The 19,207-nt window shown below is 40.5% G+C and overlaps 1 protein-coding gene and 1 pseudogene across 2 annotated transcripts in view; both read right to left on the bottom strand.

Annotated features, from left to right (window-relative positions):
* The window catches only part of ANAPC5 (anaphase promoting complex subunit 5), a 33,444-nt gene that overhangs the window by 1,916 nt on the left and 12,321 nt on the right, over positions 1–19,207 (bottom strand). For both annotated transcript variants that reach the window (XM_055405059.2, XM_088828163.1), the window contains exons 5-15: positions 16,311–16,377; positions 13,701–13,802; positions 12,530–12,720; positions 9,183–9,264; positions 8,374–8,463; positions 7,041–7,222; positions 5,355–5,490; positions 3,032–3,106; positions 1,132–1,253; positions 561–668; positions 332–479 (exon numbers count right to left, since the gene is read on the bottom strand). In XM_055405059.2, coding sequence (XP_055261034.1) covers positions 332–479; positions 561–668; positions 1,132–1,253; positions 3,032–3,106; positions 5,355–5,490; positions 7,041–7,222; positions 8,374–8,463; positions 9,183–9,264; positions 12,530–12,720; positions 13,701–13,802; positions 16,311–16,377 — 1,303 coding nt within the window. The remainder of the gene's footprint in view (positions 1–331; positions 480–560; positions 669–1,131; positions 1,254–3,031; positions 3,107–5,354; positions 5,491–7,040; positions 7,223–8,373; positions 8,464–9,182; positions 9,265–12,529; positions 12,721–13,700; positions 13,803–16,310; positions 16,378–19,207) is intronic.
* Positions 3,568–3,645, bottom strand: LOC148774880 (small nucleolar RNA SNORD36; annotated as a pseudogene).

The raw sequence follows: 19,207 nt of genomic DNA, 5'->3' as shown, positions 1-19,207 counted from the left end.
TCCTTATTTCCTTATCTGTTCTCTTGTTAAATCGAGCACAGCTCTGGGCCAGCTAAGTCATTAATACCATGCAATATCCTCAGTGAAGAGGCTCATCCTCCTTTGTAAACACACAGCTCTGTAAAGCCAGTGCCACTGGGAGGCGTCAGATTGTCACCAAGTTCACAACTCCAGACTTCCATGGAAGGCTTGCACAGTGAGACTCCATACCCAGATTTCAATAATGAGAAGCAAAAAAGCTCACCAGAATCCTTTTCAAAACCAAAGAGTAGTAACAGACTCACCAGTTCTCGAGTACTAACATGTGCTATACGAACAGCAATCGGTTTACCTGGGCAAAAGCCAAGTTCAGCACCGTTTCGGAGGCCAAATGCTGCAACCGGTACTCCTTGGAGAGAGCCAGGGCCTGCAGGAGCACGGGCAGTGCGATGGTCGGGGAGGAAGATCGCCAGTACAGCTCCGCCACAGACAGCAGGACACTGCCCACAAAGAGGAAGGCACGTGTGAGGATAACCAGCACAAGTACCTCCTGGGGGACACGAACCAAAGCCCTCCCTTACCTGATCACCATTTCCGTATTCCTGGTTCTCTGACAATGAATCAACAATTTCTGTAGAAGCTTGTGTGCCTCTGACATTTGGTTCTGAGCCTGCAGGACAACTGCTTTTCTGACACAGAAAGAAAATGGACGTGAACGGTTATGTCACTGTTTTGTGAGGGTTGTAAGTAGAGTCAGCTTCAGGGTTAGAATTGCTGTTTCCTCAGTTAGAATGTAAACCTCTCAAGGGGAATAATTGCAACTGATATAATTTGTGTTAAAAGAGAAACAAAAAATTGTATGTGTGTCTCTGTGAGCACATATGTGAACACACACACACATATATACACGCACACAAGAAAAAAATCTGGAATTAGAGATAGCATGTTAGTGATTATCTCTGAATAACTTAACTTTCTCCATTTTGCTTATTTGGATTTTCTAATGGCCTGCAATAAATAGGCAATAAACAGAAAAAAATTTTTTTTTCCTAGGCCAAAGTTAATAAATTAATTCATGGACAAAACTAATAAGAATAAAGCCATTTGAGAATTATTTCATTCTGGGGTTGAGGAGTTTTCAAAATTTCTTACCTATATACACCCTCTATGCTATTAAGAGCTGTGATTCCCGTAACAAGCGAATCAGCTAAATGATATTTGCCATCATTCATTGCTCTGTCAAACTGTATTTTTTGATCACACAGCATCCATAACTAATGAGAAAAAAAAAACAACAATTAAAAACAGAATGAGATGTTCACCTCATTATTCAATAGAAACAAAAGTATTTTGGCTCGCTTAGCAAATATCCTTGCAATTCACACACATTTTTTTTAGACTTAAAAAAAATTTTTTTTAATTTCAAGTATTTAAAGAAAAGCACTAAATAAACACATGTGTGGGAACCATCAACTTTGTCAAATCACAACATTTTGCTTTATTTGCTTGAGATACTGTTACACGTTGAGGTCCTTTGAAAATTCCATTCTCCTCTCTCTTTTCAAAGGAAACATTTGATTTGTTATCATTCCCATTCATGTTTTTATACTTTTACAAAATATCTGCTTATCCTGAAACAATATATAGTATGATCTTACATTTTTTTAAACTTTGTATAAATAAACAGAATCATACTGTATGCATTCTTTGACAACTTGCTTTTGAGCTCAACATTATTCGGGGGGTGCTTATGCATGTTAATACAAGTAGTTCTAATTGATTTCTTTTCACTGGTGAATAGTTTCCAGTTGTATGGAAACGTGACAACTCATCTATTCTTGTGTCGGTGGTAGTTCCAATGTCTTACTTTTCTGAACAGTGCAGCAGACAGTCTCCTACATCACCTGGGCGCGATACTTATCCTGGGTGCACAGCAAGCAGCAGAAAGGCTGGGCTGTAGGATATATGCACCTTCTCCTTAACACAGCGCCCATTTGTTCTTTAAATGGGTCACACCGGTTTACACTCCCCACTGGCACTGTATGATATCTTATTGCTTCACACACTCACCAACAATCAGTGGTGTCAGATATTTTACTTCTGGCCAATCTGATGGGTATGAAATATCTCACTGTTTTTTCATTTGTATTTCCCTTGGTCAATAGCCAGGTTGAGTATTTTCATCTATTTATCAGCCCTATATAGATGTATTTTGTAGAATGTGAGTTAAATTGTCTTTTTCTTTACTGTGCACCTTCTTTAAAAGTGGCTAGAATAGTAACCATGAGCGCTACCACAGAACCACGCTTAATTCCTTTTCCCCTACAGCACCCTTGGGTGCTAAACTTCTATTTAGTTTGCTCACCGCCTTTCTGTCTGGGTACTTTGAATTTACCTCACAGTCTGCTGAAAGCAGCAATGACATCTAAGCACAGCTTATAAGCAGATGGGCATCCACACCATACTTAGTGAGGTGGGGCCAACAACCCACGTGAATGGCAGCCTTCTTCTAGGGACCAACAGTAGGAGATCCTCAGTCCATGGTCTCTTATAATTTCAAATTCCCTAATCATCTGAAGGCTAAACTGGATAAGGGAAGGAATAGAAAGAGGACCCTTGTAATAGATTTTCTTGGCTCCATCAGAGATGGATATCAGTGCAACAAGGAACAGAGAGCCTAGGACTGCTTTATAAAGCTCATTCCCTCTGGATACAACATCTGCCCAAAAGGCTGGCACCTGGAGCTGCCAAGTAGAAGACAGAGTAACAAAATGGAGACCTAATTCTTGATCTACCAAAGGATAATCGATTACAGATATAAGGAATATTCATTTAAAACCATGAAGACAGGAATGAAAAAAATATCCTACTTTAATCTCTTTTCAGAGTTTATTTCTCAACCTTGAACATATCTTACAGAGTCTCCTATGCTGACCAGACGTCATGGAAAGGAAGCAAGGGGAGACGCTACAGTATTCTATTTTGACAATAATACAGTACAAATAAATGGTCTTTTCAAAAATAAATTAATGACACACAAAAGGCAGGTTACCTGGGCATGCTGACTATTAGGTGGGAATCTCTCCTTCAAGTGCTTTAACACTTCTGAAGCGGCGGCGAAACAGCCCTGAAAGAGAAAGTCACGGTTTGTTTAGCACACCTGTGCTGATGCCCTACCTGCTGCCCCACTCACAGGATGTTGCTGTGACTCACCTGTTCTTGTGCAGCAACCTGGATGCCCCTAGGCAGAGGCTGGCAAATATCAAAGGGCCTTTTTTTTTAGGCTCTAGCATATTTCACGTATACTTAAAATCATTTTTTTTAATTACACATGTAACACATGTTCAGTCTAGGGAAAAAACTTACAAAATACACGCGAACAATGAGAAAAAACACAAATTACTTTTAATCTCACAGAAGATAATCATAGTAACTTCTTGGCACATTCCCTTCTGAACTTCTCATATGCACATGAATATAAAACAGGTAAGTATTCCAAAAATAGGTATATGTACCATTTTTATACGTTGCCTATAGTACTTTTTACCACACAGCAGGCACTCAATAAATATTTTTTCAATGAATGAATCTTTTCAGTGTGAACAAGCTCAAATCTATACACCATAGTATTTTATTAGGTGAATAAATTATAGTCCATCAAAATAATCTCCTTGCTTGGAATATTCTGATTGCTTCCAATTTCTTCCATTTTAAAAGTGCTAGAATGATTCTCTTACTGCATATATCTTTTCATACTTGTCCAATTATTTCCTTAGGATAATACCTTAGAAGTAGAATTGCTGGGCTAAGTGGTAGGCACATTTACGCTTTTTGACACATGTATTACTAAATTGGGCTTCCCTGGTAGCTCAGACATTAAAGAAACTGTCAGTAATGCAGGAGACCTGGGTTCAACCCCTGGGTCAGGAAGATTCCCTGGAGACGAGAACAGCAACCCATTCTAGTATCCTTGCCTGGAAAACTCCATGGTCAGAGAAGCCTGGCGGGCTACAGTCCATGGGGTCTCAAAGAGGCAGACACGACTGAGCGACTAAATAACAAAAACAGTCGGGAGAATACTATGAGAAAGTCACCAGGGGACACTTTAAATGGGTGGATTGTGGGGCATGTGAATTACATCTCAATAAAGTTGTTGGGGGAAAAAAGTCAACATGAAGCTTATACCAATTTGTTACAAATGCTCCACTTAACCAAGGCACCAGCAGAGGAAAAGAATCAATGTTAAAGAGGTTCCAGTGCCATTACAAGAAGGAGAAAGTGATTAACGTGCAGCATTCCTGAAGGAGAGCAAATGGCAAGAGCCGCTGGCCTGTTTTGATGTCAGGAAGCATGGGTGATGCTTCCCAGGTACAAGAAGAAAACAGCTGACGGAGGTACAGGCAGATGCCATCGGCCAGAGCCCACTCACGCCCTCTGTTTCCACAGCTAGTTAGAGAATTGTAAAATGCTAAAATACGTCCGGTAGAGAGACGTATTTACAGACTTCTGAAAGGGGCGGAAACCACTCAAGGATCTTCAGGCTTCAGATTAAAGAATATTGAGTGCTATGATGCAACCTAGCAATCATTATTATACCACAAAGAGGTGGAGAAAATAATATGATCAAGGAAATGCACTTACAGCGAGGTAGCAGTTAGTGAGTTAGCTCTAGATAAGAGCGTTCCCGGACCTTTTCTCATGAAAGATGTTTTTGAGCAAAGGGAAAAGAAAGCCGAGAGCAACATGAGCGACCCTGTATCAATCCCCTATAAAGAGATTTATGTAAAATTACTTGGGCTGCAAGTCAAGGTTATGCCCTACCCCCAATGTCTTTCTTTGATATCAATAAGCCTTGGGTTGAAGATCTGACACTGACATTCACTGGTCGTGGGTCTGGGACTTCGCTTCTGGGAACTCGGTTTCTCTTCTGTGAAATGGGATGATACCAAAGCTGACCTGATGGGGCTACTGTGAGGAATCTGGATGATCACACATGGAAATCACTGACCACAGAGCCCAGCACAGAACAAATGTACGACACACTTTAGCTGTTATCATTTTAGCTGGGTTCTTATTATGTTCTTCCCTTTCCCACAAACACACAGCTCTTCCACCCTAAATTTCAAAGACTCCTTTTTATTCCATCTGTTACCTAGAAATAGCTGATCTCTTAGTCCCTTCCCTGATGCCGGAAGAGGTCCTCAGCTCCACAAACCCTGTAGACTCTGTACCCAGTCCATTTCTACTCATGGGATTTCACCCTTTCCGCCACCTCCATCCAACCAGAGCTGTCCAGTGCTTTCTCAAGCACTAGAGGAAAGAAATGGCAGAGCCTGCACTGCTCCGGAATCACGCTAGCCCAGTCACCTGCCTACCTGCTCCGCGTGCAGCTCAGCGAGGTGACAGAGCGCCACAGCAAATGACTCCGTGTTGTTCTGCTGCACACCCGCGTTCACCGACTCCAGGCTGTTCATGCTCAGCAACATCTGGGCTTGCTGCAGGGCCATAGTGCTGGGGAGGGGATAAAAAGGCACTCCCGTCAGTCGAGAGACCCAGGTGCCCCTCAGCTACACCCTACAGTTACTCCGAGAGGAAATGGGAGGAGGTGACACCTCTCTGCAGGTTCTGGTTCCATGACAGCAGCTGTCTCCCAATGCTGGGCCTCCTGTCCTCAGGACAAGGAGAGCAAGAAAGCAATCTGTGGCCTCAAAGGAAACACGCAGTGGTTATGACACAACTGGGAGATCCAAGTTCCAGACCTCCCCCCACCCCCCGCCTCTAATCTTCCCTGGGGCCACACTATGTTAATTAGCTTTCACGGTAAATTCAGACCTGATGCCATCTTGGCACCGGCTGCTCTGACAGTGGAAGCAGTGGCCAGTGTCTGCATCTGTTTCATACCACACTGTGCCAAAAATTATTTCAAGTACAAAAACAAGACTGATACAAGAGGCACTTCCTTTCCTCACTGAATTCCTAGAAACAGCAGATTGTCTAGGTGAGAGGTGAGGTAGCGACAGGCTCCAGGATTAAAAATCTGGTTCAGAATTTAATTCCAGGCTTGGACTTGAATTTGAGCAAACTCTAGGAGACAGTGGAGGACAGAGGAGCCTGGTGGGCTGTAGTCCAGAGGGTCATAAAGAGTCAGACATGACTTAGCAACTGAAGAGCAACAAAGGAGGCTAAATGAGAATTACATACCAGGCCGGAGATGGTCCAGATAACACACCCTGGTTAACAGGGAAGCAGCTTTCATTACATAACAGCTTTGGGGTTAAGAGGGTGCTCGACTTGAGTGACCATGGCCCATGGCATCTCAGAGCACAGGGGCATGGTGTTTGGAGCCCGAGGACCTCAGTTTGAGTGTGGGGGTACATACTTGTTAACTTGTTAACTCGTTTGTTATCTGGGGCAGATCAGATGTGTGAACCTTGTCCTATGCATCTGAGAATAGAGATCACCCCCCAGTTACCTCCCAGAGCAGTTGGGACAAGTAAATAGAAACAGGCAGAGAAGGAGCTTCCCTGGTGATCTATCTAGTGGTTAGGAGTCTGCCTTAAAATGCAGGGGACACCGGTTCAATCCCTGGTCATGGAAGATCTCACATGCCTCAGGGCAACTAATCCTGTGGACCACAACTACAGAGCATGAATTCTAGAGCCCTTGAGCCACAACTACTGAAGCCCACGTGTCTGAGAATGAGTGCTGCACAAGAGAAGCCACTGCAATGAGAAACCTCTGCACCGCAACTAGAGAGTAGGCCTGCCTGCTGCAACTAGAGAAAGCCTGCACACAGCAACGAAGACCCAGTGAAGCCAAAAATAAATAGTTAATTAATTTTAAAAAGAAGTAGATTTAAAAAAAAAAACGAGCATAGGAAAAACCTTGGCAAAGTCTGTGTGCAAAGTAGAAAATATTTTAAAATTTTAAAGCACTTTCTTTAACCCCCTGCACGAACAACTTCCATCCACTTGGCCCTCACAGCACCAGTCTGCTGGCTTCCGCTCATCTGTAAGAGGACTTGTGTCCTTGCAGCCTTGATGGCGGGCTTGAAGACGCACCTACGGCCGTAGAGTCTCCAGATGGCTGTCTTCTGGGCGATGCTGATATCGATGAGCTCTGACAGGCTGTGCTTCCAGTGTAGGAGGTCCGAGTCCTTTAGGGCATCCATAAGTTTGTTTGCCGTCTTCCCAGCAAAAGCTCTCTGCTGAACCAGGGACTGTATTCCTAGGGAGGCGAGGTACTAAGAAGACAGACAAATGGACAACTCAAGATAGAGATGACAAGACAGAATTTGTTCTGCTCTTCAGAAAGCTGGGCTATTTCAACACGTGCACAATGACATCACTATTTATAAAGAAAGTACCTGCAGCCTGACCCTGACCCATATGACAAATGTTCCTGAAACACTAGAGTATGGAAGAGAAGTTAATGGTACATGAGAAGGGCCAGCTCTGAAGTTAACTGGATCTGGACTTAAACACTGCCTCAGATGCTGACTGTGTGACCTAGTCACTTAGCTTCTTAGACAAACCTATCTGTAAAATGGGCATCAAACCTATCATGCAGACTTATTTTAAGGATTAAAATGACACAGTATATGTCAAACAGTGCTGGGTACATTATGTAGTAGGAGATTAAGGGAAAAATGCCTATTAGGAGCATAACTATCTCTTCATTAACTTCTGGTATAATTTTCAAGGATGAAAGCTCAACTAAAAACAAGTCCACTTAAATCCATAACAAAAATTGTGCTTACAAAGTCTATCATTTTTTTTTTTTGACACAGAATAAGGTTCTTTGAGCAATAGTAATCTAGACTCTACAGTCATTACTACTTCATGTGTAGGACTTGTGCCCTTTCAATGCCATGCCCCTCAGTATCTATCATTGGGGAATACAGGTTTACTGGTTTGTGGTTTTGTTTATTACTTAAAACAAGGATCAGCAAATTTGTTCTATAAAGGGCCAGAGAGTAAATAATTTAGGGTTTGCAGGCCACATTTGATCTATGCCACATATTCTTCTTTGTTTTTTTCCCCCAACTATTTAAAAATGTAAAACCCATTCTTAGCTTGAGGGCCATACAGAAGCAGGCAGTGAGCCAGGTTTGGCCCGTAGGCTATAGAGTTTGCCAGTCACTGGTTTAAAAATAAGTCTTTCTTAAAAATTTTCTAAATAAAGATGTGGAAGTTTAGTGCTGATCAATATGCTAAACAAAGATCTCATCAAATTGATAAATAGAACTTTCACAGATGTCATTAGGATAAGAGGAGGAGAGAGAAACCTATTCAAAGAACTTAGTGGTTTGATTAATAATTAAGGTCACATGAAACTACCAAGAATAAAACCAACCCAATTGTTTAAACAATCTCATAGAAAGATGAGCCTTACTGGTAACCCAAAATGTACAGCTTTCTTCACAGAATGTTCCAGCAGAACATAGCTATCAGATCTCTTCTGTCCCAGCACGTAAAGCCAGCTCTGGCAAGAGAAGTCATCAAAATGTATCAAAACAACGATAATGGCTAATGTTCTACTGAAAGCATCAGCATGGTTGTAAGAAACATATTAACAAGGGACAAAATAAGCCCTCTAAAACACACTTTTACAAATTATGAACTGAAATGAAATCCATCTAACACATTAAAACCATCAGACTGAAATAAACAAGCCATTTATCTTCTTCACCTCTGAGAGCCGCGAGTGGCAAATATTCCAGAAAAAAAAGACATGAGGCCCCCGGAAGGCTTGGAAGTGAGAAAGTGAAATTCTCAGGTGGTTGCTGAACTGGGTTCTACTTGTTTGATGATGTGCTTGGCGATGATGCTTTGACAGCACAAGCTCTTATCCAGTTACCAGGTGCTGCAAACACATTTCCTTCATGCCAGTGTCTGTCTGGTGCGACAGTTTTGCATGGCAAGCTGCATTTAAATTTGTGCCACTGTTTGGTGCAACAGTTTTGCATGGCAAGTTGCATTTAAATTTGTAGACAAGAAATGCCCCCAAATGAAATGGACATCAAGAATTAAGAAAGATAAATACAGCTGGGTTGCCTTTCCTGAATCCCCCTGACCATCTAACTAGTTTCCCAACACCCTGAGGACCTTCCAACTGCAAAACAACGTAATTCATATGGAGCCTTTCAGAGGCCAACAACCCAACCCACCGGCAGAACTTCCAAGACAGGAGGGTGGCCTCACCAAGCAATGCTGGAGACACACGTGATCGTTGGACTCCTGGGCAATCCTAATCGCCTCCTGCAGGGCAAGCTCTGCCTGTTGACTAACGACAGACTGAACATTAATAACTCATTAACAACCGCAAACATGTGTAAGCAATGGTAACAGGAAGTCATCTGTATGGTAATTCACCAGCCTGCAGGCCTCTGGGTTGGAAGTTGAAACCCTGGGCTTACTCCTCAGAGACACCCCCATCTCAGCAGCAAAAGAAACAGTAACAACAGAGATACAGAACATGTCCCTGCTAAGGTAGAGTTCTACTAAAAGGGACCTGAAGTTCTGGTTTTTCCCTATCTCAGCTCCTAAGTTTTTTGTGTTTTTTTTTTAAGTTGTCTAATGCTGAGGGCTTCCTAGGTGGCTTAGCGTTAAAAGAATCCTGCCAATGCAGGAGATGGAAGAGACGCAGGTTCAATCCCTGAGTTGGGAAGATCCTATGAAAACACCAGTCAATTTAACTTTGTTGAACATCTGATGACCAAATAAATTATGTTATGTTTAGAAAAAGTCTTCTGGGAGAATTGTACTGATAGGATGCTAAAACAGGACTTAAGAAAGATTATTTTTCCCAGACAGGAAGAAAAAGTAGATTACCAACATAGAAACTTCAAAGTTTCTGGCAAATCCTTGAAGAACCAATGGTTTTCCATTGCTGCTAATCAGAAAAGCCTCTGATAAAAATTTTCATTAAAGAGCAAGAAGCAAACTGGTTGAAATATTTGAAACATGCTGGCTGTCACACTGTTTGCAAAATGCTAGAGCAGAAAGATCTGTAGCCTCTAACAACAGCTTCCTATGTTATTCAGAATAAAAGCCAATGTCCTTACCGGCCTACAGGACCCTAAATGCTCTGACCCCTGCCACTTCTATGACCTCATTCTCCTCTATCCTCCCCTTACTTATGTCACTCTGACCACATCTCTTGTTCCTCCTCAAACATGCCACGTAAATCCTGCCTCAGGGCCTTTGTACTTGCTGTCCTAGGTGATATGAATACTCTTTCTCCAGATACACACACAGATAACTCACTCCCTCAAATCCTTTAAATCTCTGTTCAAATAAAAACAAAGGTTAGGGAGGGCCTTAATATTTAAACAGAAATTTTACAAATTGAAGATTAAGACAAGTGTAATTATCTGGAAGAAGTGTTACTTATGAAAACAATAACACTCATCATCTCTCTTTAATCCCTTATCCTGATCTATCACTACCTGATATATTATGTTTAGTGTTATTTATTATGTATTTCTCCCACTGGAAGCTCCATGAGAACAGAGTATTTTTTTTTCTCTTTTTTTCACTGTTGTATCCTTAGCACCTAGAACAATGCCTACTACATAGATTTTTAAGAAATTACCACAATCGTATTAGCTCAGGGACAATTATACAGTCTCATAGCTCCAGGACTAAAAATAAAGAAGCCTGGAGTTGAGTAAATCAGAAATTAACTAGTAATTAATTCCATACAGTTAGCTGCCTATCCATTGATAATATTGCAAACACAGAGGAATTCTATACATCAACAGACGAATTATTTGTATCTACCAGACTACATACAAACTTCCCAATGCAAGGGCAAGCTGTGTGTAACTCAGAAACTGGTTATTGGCAAATATTCAAATGGTGTTGCTATTTATTTTGAGTACATAAAACATGAAAGGCTGTGATCAAAGAGGTTACTAAAGCTGGGCAGAAAAAAAGAAGTTGACCCTTAGAATATGGAATCTCACAAAATCATGGAGTTCAGAGTAGCCTTAAACATTTTTTGGTTCAAGTATCAATCTGAGGCTTGAATTCTCTGAATGTCACCCCCGCTGCACACCTGAGCACTCTGCTGACACCTTTCTCAGAAGGTTCTATACAAAGAAATCTCCTCCTCATAAATAGCAAAAATGTTTTGCCCTTTAACTGGCACTTACCAGTTCTCAAGCTCCTCTAGTAGTCATACCCTCAATCAATTTTAAGTCCTTTTCACACGACCTTCACTACAGAAAGATGTCAAATACACGCTTGGCTAAACTGTTTCTTTTCCAGGCTAAACATTCTCACATCCTTCCCACACTATTTATATGGCATGGCTTTGAATGCCTCCAGTGAGACTGTTCCCCAGGCAAGCTCCAGTTTGTCTATGTCCCTTTGAAAATGTGACAATCAGAAGTTAATAGAATTTCCTTATTGTTGCCTGGGCCATAGAGCAAGGTGTAGAAGTCTCAGTTCTTGAACTTTGGACACTACACTTCTAGAAATACACTCTAGTCTCTACTCAAAGATGCCTGTGACAGAAACCAATTTTTCTTAAATGGGAGAAAGCCACAAGGAGGCAGAGAGACTCGATCAGTTAGTAATTTCCTACCTTTTCACCATTATTCATGTTATTTCATTATTTTCAAAATAGATTCCATATTTTGAAAGACTTTATCCTGTTAACTCTATTTACTAAATATTAATAAAATAACTGATCAACTTCCTATTTTTATTTATTAAAATCATAGGCATACCTTAATAATGGCATAAGTCAGTGTCACCTCACTGAGCCCCCTGAATTCCAACCAAAAGCACAAACATGTGACTTTCGGCAAGCCACATAGTCTTTTGTCAAATAAAGGCACAGCTTCCTTTTGGCTTTTTGAAATACTGAAAATTACTTTTACATATCCATTATTTCCTCTGAAAAATCCTGTTGGGAATCTCTGGCCTAATGACCTAATTTCCTTTTAATTCAGTGCCCATTGTTCTTAGAAGTAATGCAAGAGGCCAAGCACTTAGACGGTAATGCTAAATAGTGACTCCAGGGGGCAGACTCTTTCATTATCTTCTGTTCAGTGGAAAAAGCTTCCTTTGCAAGTTATTGACAAGGTCAGGTTGAACAATCTGTTTTTCTCCTTTCTTTCCCCTCCTCCTCCTTTTTTAAAAATATGCAGCATATTTTTAAACTTTTTATTTTATATTGGAGTATAGTTGATTAACAATGTTGTGTTAGGTGTACAGCAAAGTGATTTGGTTATACATCTATTAAATACATGTATCTATTCTTTTTCAAATTATTTTCCCATTTAGATTATTATGTAATATTGAGCAGAGTTCCTTTGCTACACAATAGGTCCTTGCTGGTTATCTATTTTAAATATAAAAACGGTATGTGCATGTCAATCCCAGACCCCCTAACTATCCCCACCCACCACCCTTCCCCTCTGGTAATCATTAATTTCATTCTCTAAGTCAAATACAGCCTATTTTAAAAAACACATCTCAATTAACATATGAGAGATAATTTCTTCAATTTCTACATGGACAAAAGTTTATACACTTACTAGTGACCAAAGCGGCAGTGCAGGGCAGCCAGGTTTAGAGCCGCGTATCTCAAGCTCCGGCCATAGCCCTCTTCCCCATTACTTTTGCTTTCGGCTCCAGTAAGAATCAGGCGATCAAAATAATGAAGGAGGCTGTGTGTTGAACTGAAAACGTCTTGAACTCGGAGGTTGTTTAAGTAGCTGAGGTAGTGCTAAAAGGAGGAACATTCAACATATTTTAAATGTTCTGTTCCTCTTGTGTTAGATTAATTCAGAGAGGTCCAGTGGATATCCACGTAAACCCTACCCTCCTAAGTCACAGTTTAGCTTAATCTTTTTCCCACAGGCAGAATAAAATAGACTTAAGGTACATTAGCTGGTTTCTCCCCCAGAATGTGTCCCCAGACAAAAAAAAAGGGAATTCCATCAGCATGGGTGTCAGAGTTTTGTCCTAAATATTCATCCACCGGTTATATTAGGATCTATGGATTATAAATGAGGATGGAGGGGGCATCACCTAGCTTGGGTATTAAGGAATTGTGTCAGTATAAAAAAAAAAAGGTCTTAAAACCCGAATTCATACAAATATAAAACCAATTTTTCTAAATGTCCAAGTTAAAACCCAGTGAGATTTTTATTAGTTTATTAGTTTTAGAAGTTAATTATCTTCTATTTTGACACAATTTTCATTTTGTTTGGTTCACTGAATTAAAACTCCCTCCAGCAGGCAGATCCCAGTTACTAAGGAGCAAAGCAGATGTATTTCTATATGTGGATAAAGTCAGATGGCAAAACCCAGGTGCTATTAAAAAGTTCTCAGGATAACAATTCAATAAGGAACAGAATTATTTTAACTTAAATATATATATATATATATACAACAACAACAAAAACATTTACAAAAGAGGAGAAAAGAATTTTTGGGCCTCAAACTTAAGTCAGTCAGTCTGTCATCTCCTTCATCTCCTGTCCATAATTCACAACATCAGACAGATGATGAATGAAAGAGAACTTCAATAGACTGAAGAAATCCCTCCTGGGCCCCGGAGGAGCCTAGGCTAAGTCAATTACGTGCCAACCACAGGATTTCTTTTCAAGAACCCAGGTCAGCGGGCCAATCCACATTTACTTGACTATTCAACAGTCTTGTCCCTGCTTTCTAATTTAGGAACAGATTCTGGAAGAGGCTCACCGCTTCAGCAAAATCTGGATTAAATTTCAACAAGTTGTTCAACTCTTTCTGCAAAGAAGCTGGAGTGAGGGCTTTGGTCTCATCATTCTTCAACAAAGAAGCCTGAAAGTTAAAAATGACAACTCTCAGTAAAAAGAAATGGCCAATAAACATATGGACACATATACTGAATAGCATCATCTGATTACTTTCTTTTCTGCACCTACACCTTCCTCTTGTTTTTCATTTATTCATTTATTTTATTCATTCATTTATTCAATTTTATTCATTTATTTATTTTTGGCTGTGCTGGGTCTTCATTTCTGTGCGGGCTTTTCTCAAGTTGCAGCAAGTGGGAGCTACTCCCTAGTTGCGGTCCGCAGGCTTCTCATTCCAATGGCCTCTCTTGTCACAGAGCACAGGTTCTAGAGCACTTGGGCTTCAGTTGTTGCAGCACATGAGCTCCGTAGTTATGGCTCCCAGTCTCTAAAGCACAGGCTTAATGGTTATGGCACATGGGCCGAGTTGCTCCCCACCATGTGGGATCTTCCTGGACTAGGGATCAAACCTGTGTCTCCTGCATTGGCAGGCGGATTCTTTACCACTGAGCCACCAAGAAAGCTCCTACACTCTCCTTTTGACCTTGCAGAACACTGTTTCCTCTTCCTGGAATTATGTCTCACAACCACTAACCCCACCCACATACTCTTCCTTGCAAACGCCTGCTCAGCCTTCAGGATCCAGTTTAGATTTCAGGCACCTGCTTCTCCCATAAGCACCTACATTCTCCTTTAAGCCCCCCGCACCAACCCTTCCTGCAGTACTTATTAAATTATATTAAAAGTGCTAGCTGACCCCACCCCCATACTGTAAGTGCCTTCAAGGCAGTATGTATTCATAGTTTGGCAAAGAGCCTTATGGCACATACTTGCCCTTCTCTTGGTTATCTATTTCATATGGATGTTACCAGCAACGATTATATAAAATACGTAGAAAACTACTTCTAAATTAATGATTAGTACTTAACTGGGTTATAGATGCTTCAATTTTACCTAGACAAATTTTTCTTTGAGTAACAATACTTTCTAACTCCATTTTAATTCATTGTAGCATTATAGAAGATTCCAAAAATATGAAAAAGCATACAGAAGAAAACAGAAAAGCACACAGAAAATCATCTGTTACTCCTCCATCCAGAAATCACACCATTTTTATGTCAGTGTATCTTATTTCAGTCTTTTTTCTATGTGTGTGTATGTGTGTGTATGTGTGTGTGTGTGCGCGCGCTTATAAATATACACTGGTGGGCTGCCGTCTATGGGGTCGCAGAGTCGGACACGACTGAAGTGACTTAGCAGCAGCAGCAGCATGCACACTTTTTAAACAAAGTTAGAATATATCATTTTACTATCTGCCCTTTTCATTTAATCATACATTATACCATTTGTCTCATCATCAACTGGTCTTTGAAAATACCATTTTTAAAGCAAAAGTATCAATCCTTTGTCACTTGTATTGCAAATCCTTTTCCCATTTTGTTGTTTGACTTTTAATTTTGTCAGAACATGTACTAACATGCAGACATTTTTCATTTTTATGCTGAAAAAATTCAAATGATCTCCTACATGTTTTCTTCCACAGTTTTTATGTTTAGAAAGTTCCCCACCCAGAGATCAGTTAAAAGTTAATATGGAGTTCCTTCTAGTCTAATTATAACTTTAAATGTTTACAGTGAAGCCTTTAATCCACCTGTAAAGTACTGAGATGCAAAGATGAGGTGAGGGTCCAGCTTTATTTTCTCCTCTACAGGTAACCAATTGTCTAGATGGGCTTTTCCAATCTGTCTAAAGTTCATTTGCAGGGGTGACTCTATTATCTGCATCTAGATCTAAAACATTACATCTTTCAGCAGAAAGAAAATTAATAATAAAATTAGAAGAAACTTAAAAATAGAGCAAAAATCAAAATTCTTTGCTGAAACAACATGGAAGAAAAACGTTCAGCTTGTATTACCAAAAAAAGAAAAAATTCTAAAGTAGGTTCGAAAACACCAGTAAGAAATGTCTGGGTGAAAGTGTACTGGTGTTTGCAACTCGAAATGTATCCAAAAACTAAGATGAAATGGTGACTAGATGGGTGGATATATGATAAACAGAGCGAAATATTAATCATAGGACCCAGATGATGGGTATGTGGGTATTCGCTGTACAATGCTTTTCAATTTTATTTCTGTTTGAAAATGTCCTTGATGAAAAGTTGGGAAAAGGGTAGTAAGTCTTCCAAATCACATTTTGGGGCTGTGTTAGTCACACACAATTACTAAATGAACACGCATTATGACTCTAATAGAGAAATAAAATCACATACAAAATAGGGAGGGACTTATAGCTACAGTTGCATTGTTAGTGAAGAAAAAAGGACCAAAAGTAAGAATAATGCCACTTTACTAATAAACCTACTCACATAACAAACATATGTCATGACAGGAGATGGTGAAGGACAGGGAAGCCTGGTGTGCTGCAGTCCATGGGGTCACAAAGAATCGGACATGACTGAACAATGGAACAGCAACAACAAATAATGTCACAAAATTAAAAAAAAAAATTATGACAAATCACAGAACCAACTTACCTGTTGAGAAAGAAAAAATTCCGCTTGTTTTTGGGACAGAGGCCCACTGCAAGATACCTCTTCTTCTCTGGAAAAAAATTAAGTAAAAACAATAAAGAATTACACAATAGTGAAAATGGTAATGCTTACAAAGTCAAATAGATTCTTCTTCAGAAAAGCATAAAAACTTTTAAAATTAATTCTCTCTTCTTAGGAATGATGCTGAATGTCCTGATAAAGTTTACACAATTTAATAAGCAGATCTCAACTCTATACAGCCTCCAGCATGATCTTTCTAAAATGCAAGTCTAGGATGGCAAGCCACTCCAGTTCTCTTGCCTAGAAAATCCCATGGATGGAGGAGCCTGGTGGGCTGCAGTCCGTGGGGTCGCTAAGGGTCAGACACGACTGAGCGACTGCACTTTCACTTCTCACTTTCACACATTGGAGAAGGAAATGGCAACCCACTCCAGTGTTCTTGCCTGGAGAATCCCAGGGACGGGGGAGCCTGGTGGGCTTCCGTCTATGGGGTGGCACAGAGTCGGACACGACTGAAGCGACTTAGCAGCAGGGACTTCCCTAGTGGTTAAGACTAGTCCAGTGGTTAAGACTCTGCTTCCAATACAAGGGATGCTAGTTGGATGCCTGGTCAGGGAACTAGGATCCCACATGCCACAAGTATATCATCCCTCGCTTAAAGCCCCTCTGGGGAATCCCGTTACCTTCCAGAATAAAGCCCACATTGCTTAGCAGGGCATGTGCAATGCTTCCTGAGTGGTCCTACCTCTCTCTTCTGCCTTCTCATCTACACCCCAGCCCTGATGAACTCCTTACAATTTCCTATCATGCCAAGATGCACACCCGCCATTTCTTTGACCTGCAAGGCCTATTTTTCTATCTACTGTTGGACTGTTGCACCATCCATCATTCAAGAATACCTGAAGTGCCATATCCTCCAAGAATCTCTCCAGACATCTCTCATTTGAGCTCCCAATGTCTCCCAGAAACAAGGGTCACAGCCTCTAGCACCGTCACACTGGTTGTTCTTATATTCGTATACGAACACCCAGTCGGTGCCCAGGCGCACAACGGGCACTCAGAGTTTGGGAGATAAATGAATAGTTTCTCACACCTCACTACAGATATAAGATGGTGCTGTACTCAAGAACAAGAAAAAGAGGATTCATCTAAGAAACAACCATTCGCCTAGAAGCTGAGATTACACAGAATAAACAAGATTTATACTGATAAAAATCTAAACTTGAGAAATCTATGCATGCACAGTCTTATTTTTGAGAATAGGGTATGACTTTTTGACCTTTTGCCACATGACTCTGAAGAAATGCCTTCTCTATACAGGATTATAATAGATATAAAAATTAATGTTTACTCATCAATATTCCTATAAGCACTCTAATACAGCAGTTCTCAAACTGTTTCATGCAAACAATATGGAAATAGGTATTCTAAAAGAAAAAAAATGCTGCTGAGCTTAAATCACTTGGGAACAGCTGTATACCCTTTCCTCCTTGGAGATTCAAGTCACACATTAAATAAATCCAACAGAGAGACACTTTATTCACTTTTATTTAATGCACCGTTTACCAAACTCATCTAAACGAGGAATTCTTTCCTGACATCTATCAAGAAGGGCTAGCGTCCCATAGAAAATACTCTGGGAAAAGCTGCTCTAATATTCGCTTGGTTTCACAAGGCAGCAAGTATATCAGATTCTGCAGGTATCAGATGCCCAGGAACAGCCCCGACCCGGTACAACAAAGATCACTGAAACAACAGTGACCTAGAGGGAAGTGGAAAGAAAATTCACAGGCCAAGATCTCAAACAGAAAAGAGTGAAGTGTCTGGGCAATAAGATGCCCTTTTCTCTTAACATATCCCTCAAAAAAAGCAAGCCCAAGTCTTGAAATAAATATGGCAGTACACAAAAAGGCTAGAGGCCAATGAGGATCTGGATGAAATGGGATACACTGCTCCCGGCCCACCCTCCGCTAAGGTCCATGATACTCACCATCACCAGGTGCTTTATTTACTTAACCCTTTCCCCAAAAACAGATTTGAGGTAGCTTATAATAAAGGACACAAGAACAATAAACGTTAATAAAATAGAACCAAAATCACACAAAGCAAAAAGCTACAAATAAAGGCAAACAGATTTACTATAAATAAAGATCAAGTTTGGCCTTGGACATGACTGAGCGACTTCACTTTCACTTTTCACTTTTTTCCATGGTGGTAACAGTGGCCAACGTGAACAAGGTTGGGAAAAGCAAGTGAGAATACCACTGCCCAAACCACCCTTCTACTGACTCCTCCTGTGCTTCCTCAGGGCCTCAAATACATGCCAGAGAAAGTAACTCTTAACAGGCCACAAAGGTATTCAGTTTAGGAAGGGTGTTATTCATTTAGGAAAAGGACTCAAATAAATTTGTTTATGAATCCAGCTGAGACAGAATTTAAGACTTACAAGTGGCTGTATATCAAAGGCATTTAACCTGGGCCTATGAAGGGCTTTAGGAGCCCATGAACCTTGTAAAACTGCATGCAAAATACACATTTTTAATGTAAAGATAGTACATGGCATTCATCTGATTTTCAAAAGGACTCTGGAAACTCCTCTAAAGTGCTTAAATCACCCACTATAACTGAAATTTTAAAAATACAACAGGATTAAACAATCAACAAATGGGGCCAAGGGCACACATAAAACACAAGTCTAAGGTCCCTGAAAACACAGTGTCTTTATGGGCTCACGGTCTCGGTGAAGGCTAAGTCCAGCCAATGTGACGTGATGGCAGTAAACAATATGAATGAATGAATATCATCTCTGCATTAGAAACGGGAGAAACCATTCCACTTGGAGTGGTGAGGACTTTACAAGTGGGGAAGGAGTGGAGAAA

The sequence above is a fragment of the Moschus berezovskii genome, chromosome 19, assembly GCF_049115385.1.
Source record: "Moschus berezovskii isolate FMDL1 chromosome 19, NW_MosBer_1.0, whole genome shotgun sequence".
Classification (NCBI taxonomy): domain Eukaryota; kingdom Metazoa; phylum Chordata; class Mammalia; order Artiodactyla; family Moschidae; genus Moschus; species Moschus berezovskii.
Note: the sequence above shows the minus strand (reverse complement) of the source record. Positions and strands in the feature narration are given on the sequence as shown.